The sequence below is a fragment of the Euprymna scolopes genome, chromosome 2, assembly GCF_053919585.1.
Source record: "Euprymna scolopes isolate OS-2025 chromosome 2, ASM5391958v1, whole genome shotgun sequence".
Lineage (NCBI taxonomy): Eukaryota > Metazoa > Mollusca > Cephalopoda > Sepiida > Sepiolidae > Euprymna > Euprymna scolopes.
The window spans coordinates 35,152,238-35,161,072 of NC_136483.1; the positions used below are offsets into that span (position 1 = coordinate 35,152,238).

The window sequence follows — 8,835 nt, forward strand, 5'->3', positions numbered from 1 at the left end:
GGTGCTTTACAAAACACTTCAATACATTCCTTTAAAAAAAGCACTCTACTGTCAGAAAAGGATAAAAAATATACAAAATACGTTGCCGAAAAACGGTCAGCAACGGAGTCTAAAGGATACTTCTTCCAAGATGGCCAACCTCAAAACTGATTTTTTTTTTTTAAAAGGGCACATAAAACGGAGCACTGTGGCGTTGCCAGAAGTTCCACGAGGATGGTGATTGGCCAATCGCCAAGGGCAAAAAGGAGGAAGAACAGACAGGTCGTTTCAAATTGAGAGAGAGGGAGATGTAAAGAGGGAGAAGGGGCGAGAGAGAAGCGCACACACTCACAGGCCTGCTAAATAGCCGACTACTAAATCCGTGTACCAGGCAAAAAGGGAAAGGGAGTCACAAAGCCAGCGAGTCAGTCGCTCAAGGCAGCCCATCTCCCACCCCACTTGCACTGTGTGATGGCGACAAGAAACTTTAAAGTAAAATTTCGGAAACTTTCCTGACAAGAAAAAAAAAAAATTCTTTAACAGAGGTTTGCAAAATTAATATTTTGCTATGGAAATTGAGTATTATATATAATAAACCCCTTTTTTTTTTCTTTTTTTTTTTTTAACACGAATCTTAAAAAAAATATTAAAATTAGAGAAAGCGAGGTACAATTAAAACAAAATTTACTTTTCCTTTCTTTTTACAAATTTACATTGGCTTCCTCACTTCAATACCACAAATAATCCTCATTCCTTTCACTAATTCTCTTATGCGTTCTGCGGGGTCTAGAACTGGATGTCGAACCTGTCTCCTCCACAATAGCATCATCCATAATTTCCGGACGATCTCTTAAATCAGAGCCTTCCTCGGGGGGTTGCGAGGTTCGATGCGAATGTGTAATAGCCAACTCTAGAGGAAAGAGGTGTTTCAAAGAATGCTCCTGAGAGGAACCATCAGCCTTCCTTATAAGGGCCGATCTCACATGCGAGTCATCCCCTGGAGTAACCTGGATAACCCTGCCCAGGGACCAAAAGGGGCGCGATTTAGCTGGGTTTTTGATAAGGACAACATCATCAACCGCCAGCACATCATCAAAATCGGTTTGATACAAATCGCGAGTCAGTTCTCTCAAGCCGAGGAGATATTCATCATGCCACAAACTCTTAAATTTCTTTAAAAGCGTATCTCTGTGGGCCAAATTCTCCAGAAGGTCATCCCTAGAAGGGAAAGGACCTTCAAATGGGGACTCACTAGGCTCTAAAAAAATGGAACTGTTATAATGTGGGCGAATAAACGCGTTAGGGGATATAATCTCCAAACTTGCATCCCCAGAGCACCTGTAAGTGAGGGGACGTGAGTTAATTGCATTCTGTATATCAGACAGAACTGAGAGAAGTTCAAAATAACTCAACCTCTGTCGCCCCACTAGTTTGAAAAGATAACACTTCACGGTCTTTATGAGGCGTTCCCAAACGCTTCCAAACCAAGCCGAATATAAGGGGATAGTGAAGTGCTTGATCTTAAAAGTACTGAATCTCTCCTCGAATTCATCTGCTACAAACACCTGCTTGATTAGGTTGCACCCGCTGACAAATGACTTAGCATTATCTGAATATATATGGGAAGGTACCCCATAGATATTAAAAAATCTAATCAATGCTAGCACCACGGAATGGGTGGACATATCATTAACCAATTCCAAATGGAGAGCCCTTACATTAAAACATGTGAAGAGCAATATATACATTTTCTTTGCCTCCCTACCTTCTCCGACCCACAGATGTCCAGTGAAATCTATCCCCGTGTGGAGGAAAGGCCTCACAAAATTAACCCTGTGTTTAGGCAGATTCGTAACCTTGGGGTATTTGAATGATATCGCATTGTATTTCTTGCACAAAGTACATGAAGAGATAAGTCTTTACTGCCTGCCTCGACCGGTGTATCCAGAAGCCAGATAAGCGGTAGCTGTGATGCCTAAATGTTTGCACTTTACGTGGCAATCCAATATAATCAAATTAGTGACATGACTATATCGTGGTAACAAAATAGGGGGTAAAATCTCTGGAGGGTAGTAACTGGACTTGCCGATTCTTCCCCTAGACCTGATCAAACCTCTGTCATCCAGGTACAGGTCCAACCTAGCAACCAGATTAGGAATCCCATGGCTGGAAGGATTCAACAGAAAGGATTTCTCCTGAGAGAGACATGCGAACTGAATTAACCTAAGCAAGTAAATTCTGGCCTCTAGCTCAGGTTCAGGTACGGACTTGCGCTGTTTTAGCACAAACCTAACTACATAAGACAAAACTCGCAAGAGTCTAGCCAGGGATGAAAATCTCTCAAAATTCATTACAGGGATAACATCCTGTATCACTGGCGAGTTAGTGGTGATGGTGGTCAGTACCATCATCTGATTATCAGAACTCAGACAGTTCAGAGCATTCGCAGGCCAAGAAATGCTTTCACCAGCCAATCAGCTGGGCCCTGTCAACCAAAATCGCATCTGCGACTTAAACTTATCCAGCGTGATTCCTCGCGTGATCAGATCAGCTGGAGTATCGAGGGTATTCACATATTTGAACACCAGACTGAATCCCTGCTCGGTCAGCCTTCCTATCCCCTCTCGAACATCCCTCAAACGATTCCGAGTGAATATGGATTTTGTCTTAACATTTTCTGACAGAATCCAGGACAACACCACCTGAGCATCCACAGCCACGACTATCTCCTTCACCACTTTTCGTGAGAAGACCTTCAAAATGTTCGGAATGCACTTCATTGCCAGAAAGACCGACAACAATTCCAGAGAAGGCAAAGTTCTCTTTACTGAGGGGGCAACTTTAGCCTTAGAAAATATTAGTTTGGCTGAACCATACTGAAAAATGTAGGCTGCAAATCCAAAGGCCTGTTGTGACGCATCGCAAAATATCAACAGCAAGGCAGGTGCAGAGGAGTCAACAACACATCTTGCAAACCTCAAACTGTGAAGAAGTGTTAGATCTCGATACAATCGGTTCCAGGTATTCTGCAAATCTAAAGGCACCTTTTGGTCCCAAGTTAATTGGGTTCTCCAAATTTCACTGAGAAGTATTCTCCCCTTGATGGTTAAGGGTAAACAAAGCCCCAACGGGTCAAAAATGGAAGAATTCTGAGACAGTATACCCCTTTTCGTATCAGCAGCCGGCTCGTCAGAATTAATTGCAACACGCAAATCATCCTGTCCTGGGTCATATAAATATCCCAGCACCTTTTCTACAGGTGAACCATGCGAGACAAAACTGCCATCCGCTTTCATACATGCTGTCAAGTCCTCACTATTCGAGTTACAGGACCTCAGAGAAAAATTACCCTCCTGCATAATTCTCGTTGCATCCTGGTATAAGTCTAGCAAAACATTTGGAGAGGCATGTGTCTTTACGAGGTTGTCCACATTGAAATTGCTCAACAGCATCTCCCTACACAAGCTGGGGGGATATTTCTCAACATGATGCTTAATGACAAAGTTGAGAATAAAAGGGCTAGCTATAAACCCGAAGATTAGAGTCTTATAACGATAACACACAAGTTCATTGTTAAATCTCACAAAAAAACAAAAACGATTCTTGTCCCTCTCAGTTTCCAACCGAATCATCAGGGAGGCCTTACGTACGTCTACCAAAAGGACATATCGATCCATCCTGAATTTCAATAATAAATCCAACATATCCGTAAAAAGATTAATTCCTGGGTACACAGTCATTCAAAGAAGGCCGTCCTCCCGTTCATAAAATTTCGGAAAGTTTGGCAATGTATCAACTATAATTTCAAGTAATTTATGATCATTGTTTGGCAATGTAGTCATAGCATGGTTGATAGTTGTTTCCATTGGCATTGGCAAATGACTAGCTATTCCTCTGATAGCTGGGATCAACTGGTTTTGCAGTCCTTTAAACTTGTATGGCACCAATTTAATTATATTCATAAAGCATTTGGCTCTTTGAATAAGAAGACTTTCATACGTATTCAAAATGGAGATTTCAGGTGGGATGTTATCAACTTGAAGACCATTAATCGATGCCAAATTTGGTACTTTTTTGTATGTTATCATATCCGATTGACATTTTTTGCATACAATACATGGTAATGTGTAATTTGCTTTAATAATTTTAAGTATTGTTTGAGATTTTATTTTATCCCAGTTGTCCCATTCATGCAATTCTGAATCTTTTTTGCGCATTTTGCAAATGTCACAATGATTTATTTTAAAATCATAAATTGCCTTTTGAAATTTTTTAAACAAATTGGCATATTTTGTTGTAACATAAACCTCAGTGTGAAATTCATTTTCATTCAAAAAGGATTCGTTGTAAAGGTGGGAAATAGTAGCATCCCTGCTAACCTGGTAAATTAACTGAGTATATATTGACCAGTCACCTTCAAGTATTGCGATGTCATATTTGTTAAGCCATGTTCTAATCGACAATAATCGATATACTTTTCTGATCACTGTTCTCAGGTGTTGCGAGTGTGGTGACAAGAGTTTCAGCAGGGCCAGCTTGTTCATGCAATCACTTTGACCACAATAAATTCTGCCAGAATGCATACCTTTGCAACTTTGGAAACTATCCAATTTCTTCCTCATTTGAGCAATTGTCAAATTCGGACTCAAATCAGACAAATTGTTATGCAATCTTTTAGCATATTCCAATTTCTGAACTGAGTCTGGACAGCCATCTTCGATTCTACACAGACGAATCATTGATATTCTGTAGTCACTATTATTAATTTCATTTTCATTGTTTTCATTTATGGGGACTTCAAATGTGGTTAATTCACTGCAATCACATTCTTGGCAATGCATAAATTTAAAATTGTGTCTTGACAACTGAGCCAATGGCATATATTCATCGCAAAGAAAGTGCTCATTGGTGAAGCAGTGGAACAAATTATTGCCCCAATAAGTCTGCAGACCGTCATTGTTGGCTTTTTCTATATAAGAGTGGATGCATCTGAAGTACTTCAATTGGTTGATCATGAAGTTTCTCATGCCAACTCCTTCAATATATTTCTTGTTGACAGTGCTGAATGCACTTTTATTAGCCAATCTGCGTTCCTGTAGGTCTGTTATATTCTCTTTGACAAATTTTTTGTATGACATAATCATTTTTTGCATTATAATCAATTTTTGCATTAATTCATCATAACATCTTCATCGTTTTTTAATTTGTCTCATATTTTTAATCAGAATGTGTCGATGAAAAATAGCATCTTTGCTTGACATTTCGAATTTGCAAGTAAATTTAGATGCTGTTTTTCTGTTTATTTTTATATTTGTTATAATATGCTTTTGCACAAATTTTTTCTCTATTTTTTTTTATAATATTGGGCCATTTTCGCATGCATTTTTTCTCTATTTTTATTGAAATATTTTTTATTTGACTCTTTTTGCTTTTTTTTATAAGTATCATTATTTACCGCTTTGAATTTTTTTTTTATAATTTTGAACTCTGTTTTATTTTATCTTTATTTTTTCTATAATACTCAGCTTTTCTAGCTTTTTCAGCAATTTTATCATATACTTTTTTATTCCCATCATTTGCATTGGTGAACTCCATTTCATTTTGCTTATCAATTATTAATTAATTATCAATTTGCTTATTAATTTCGACTCCACCAATGACCAGAAGCATCAGAATAATAGATCTGTTTTTATGCATAATGTAGCATGTATTGTGATAACGAGGCTTAAATTCGAAATGAATTATGCAATTTTTAATTGTGAAATATGATTTGTATTCCATAAAAGATATATTTTAATTAAATTTTATCTTGTTCACAGTGATTATGAATATAAATACAATTTTAATGACTTTGCAATGCAATATAGTTGGCAAAAATATGTCAATTATGTGCAAATTGAACAAGAAACGAGTCAGAAAATGTATAAAAATGGTCAAACAAGTGGTAGGAGTGCAGTGTCTTGACAAGCTTGAGTTGTCTTTTCCTGTTCTGAGTGCCCTCACTCTCAGAAAGTCTGTTCTTGGCGATATTCTTCCTCTCTTTCACTTGCTTTCTCCTTGCTCATATCTCTCTCTCTGTTTGTTCCTGAACAATCTATCACTCAGGCTTTCTTTTACTTTGACTCGATCCTTCCTTTTCCATTACAATCTTTTCTATTCCCTCCTGCGTCACTCTCTTTCTCTCTAATTAACAGTCTGAGTCTCTAATTGTCACTTTGTGGTCTCAAGTCTCGGATGATCTGAATGAGCAATATAAAAAAAATAAAATAATTAAATAAAGGTCAACAATCAATAGTAGAGAGAACTGAGAAGTATTGAGAATACTATTGAGAAGAAGAAGAATCGGTCAGGGAGGTGGAAAATAGGGGCAGTGAAAGGGGGGTGGGAACATGACAAAGTGAAAAAGTGGAGGAATAGTGACGTTGAGGTAGGGGAATGGGGAGAGTGATAAATAGAGAGTAGAAAATGAGGAGGGGAGGCGAATGTATAGTAAGGGTGTGCAGCAGTAGGTAGGTAACAACAAGATGAGGTAAGTTGATGCAGAAACCATATATACATACATGTGTGAAAGGAGATGAAAGATAAATAAAAGAAATGACCCCCAGAATAATATAATACCCTATAAATTTGTCATTTTAATCTAACTCTGCCTATCATCAAAGAAAATTACAAAGATGGCTTTATTTGCTAAATAGTTTTAAAAACTTGACTGTTTATTTCGTTTCTAAGAGTCTTCCAATTTTTTTATCGTCTGCTAATGCGTTATTAATCGGTGATTTTTTGGTGGGCGTTGTTGAGCAAGAATAAAAATATGAGATTTAAACTGTTGGGGCATTTTTTACATCTTTTGTGCCCCTGGGGGCGAAACGGGAAGTTTAGCAAACATTTTTTTTACTATGTAAATCTATATAATGATTATTGTCATAATATTACTTCTTGTTAATTTTGTACTTAGGTAAAAATGTGCTTCTGCATTTATGTTACCGTTATTACACAAATATTTGTTACACCCTTATAGTAAAAATGTTGGTGCTCATGCACTTATTGTAACACGCTATTATTTTCTTAATAATGAGGTTGGGACATTACGTCGAGCGCCGGCAAACTTGTGAAGAAACGATAAGAAATACCGAAAGACAAAAACTGGCTGTAACATATTCTTGCATTATTTACAACAAGTTGTAAATAATGCAAGAAAATGTTACAGCCAGTTACAAAATTAAAAATGATAATAATATATTCATAATATATTCTTGACAGGCCACAAAATCACTGCAATACCACATTTACTCCGGAGGGGGGGGGGGTTCCTACGTAAGTCCCAGGAGTTTGTATAAACAAAGTTTAACCAATTACGCATAAATAAAAAAGAAAGTAAGAATTTTATTGATACAGTATTTGGAAACAAAAAAAAAAAAAAAAAAATAGTACGCTTACATGTTGTAAATAATACAAGAAAATGTTACATGTAAGGAGCTCGGTAACGCAGACATAAACAGCAAATGACAACTTAGGGAATGTGTGTTTGTTACAATTTAACGTCTGCTCATTTGGTAATAGTCGGTAATTTTCGGTGGGCGGTGGTGAGCATGGATGGAAATGCGGGATTTAAACTAAATTAATTTAGCAATGGTAGTAATGTAACGGATAATCAAAAATAGGGAAAAAAAATCAGTATGTAATATTTTATACAAATATTGAACAGTAGCACCCCCCTCTCTGTCTGTCTTTCTCTCTCTCTATCTCTCTGTCGCTATTTTTGTTTTACGGTAAATTTTATGGTAGTACAAATAGTAACTTTGTTTATGTTGTAGTGGAAAACCGGGATGAAACTAAAATCGGACAATTATATTCAAATAATGACGGTATTATTATCAAAATATCTGAAAATGATATCTTAAACTAAGCAGAAGAATGTCAAGGTAATTATTGTACTATTTCAGAAGATGTTCAATAAGTATGTGGCAAGTAAATTAATTTTTTAATTTTTCCACCGGTACCCTACGCTGTATTACGGAATAGTAGTCTCACAGTAACATTTTGTTACCACGCAGTTACTTGCGCGACTAATTTACACATTTTCCCTATATAATTAAAAATATGCAAATTACTGCTACGTGTGTTGTAAATTGCGAGTCGGAGTCACCAATGTTGTAAACGTTAGGGAATTCATGGTCAGTCAAATTACCGAAACTAGAAAGATTTGCAGACATAAATGCTTAATAAACTCAGATAATTCACGAGTACATATATACACATTTTTATTGCTCATTGACAAACATGAAAAGTCATACAACATTACAAATCCAGATACTCATTCAGAAGTGGTTGACGGTGTCTTGTATCGTAGTGGGAAAAAGTTCACACCCGGGTAAACCCTCACATTTTCGTTTAGGCCAAAAACATCTCTGTCCTTTTTTTCTTCCAAAGGGAAACAATTCACCCGGTGTCTACCCACACCGGTGCTCTTTACCCAAATCCCCCTATATGAGTATCAGAAACCTTTAACAATGCAAACAAAACTTTCTTCTGTATTTTTATCTAAATTTTTGGCATAAACTTCTTATTCAGATATTTCATTAAAGTCTCCCTTTTTATCTCCTCTGAATATTTGAACATGATGTTCATGGTTTTACTAAAAATGTATGACTAAAAATTAAGCACGATCAATGTATGACTAATTACCACTGCTGCTGATTAAATGAACTTCTATACAGGCAATCAACTGGGTCCATCAAACAATAAAACAAAGTTTTGAGAGGTTACTTTTGGCAAATATCTTTGTAAGTCCATACCTAAAAAGATATTTACTAAAGAAAACTCCCAATTTTTATTAAATATTCCCTCTTACATGGG

At 36.7% G+C, this 8,835-nt stretch overlaps 2 protein-coding genes across 2 annotated transcripts; both read right to left on the reverse strand.

Annotated features, from left to right (window-relative positions):
• Window positions 1-707: 707 nt before the first annotated feature.
• Window positions 708-1,664, reverse strand: LOC145303521 (uncharacterized). Its single transcript, XM_080144971.1, has one exon. It carries the CDS (start codon window positions 1,662-1,664, stop codon window positions 708-710), a length of 957 nt encoding a protein of 318 aa, XP_080001097.1.
• Window positions 1,665-2,453: 789 nt separating this feature from the next.
• Window positions 2,454-3,431, reverse strand: LOC145303527 (uncharacterized). The gene has a single exon (XM_080144984.1). The coding sequence runs from the start codon at window positions 3,429-3,431 to the stop codon at window positions 2,454-2,456; it is 978 nt and encodes a 325-aa protein (XP_080001110.1).
• Window positions 3,432-8,835: the final 5,404 nt, after the last annotated feature.

Excerpts from the sequence above, each read along its gene's own strand:
- LOC145303521 (XM_080144971.1), bottom strand. The coding sequence starts at position 1,664 with ATGTCCACCCATTCCGTGGTGCTAGCATTGATTAGATTTTTTAATATC.
- LOC145303527 (XM_080144984.1), bottom strand. The coding sequence starts at position 3,431 with ATGCTGTTGAGCAATTTCAATGTGGACAACCTCGTAAAGACACATGCC.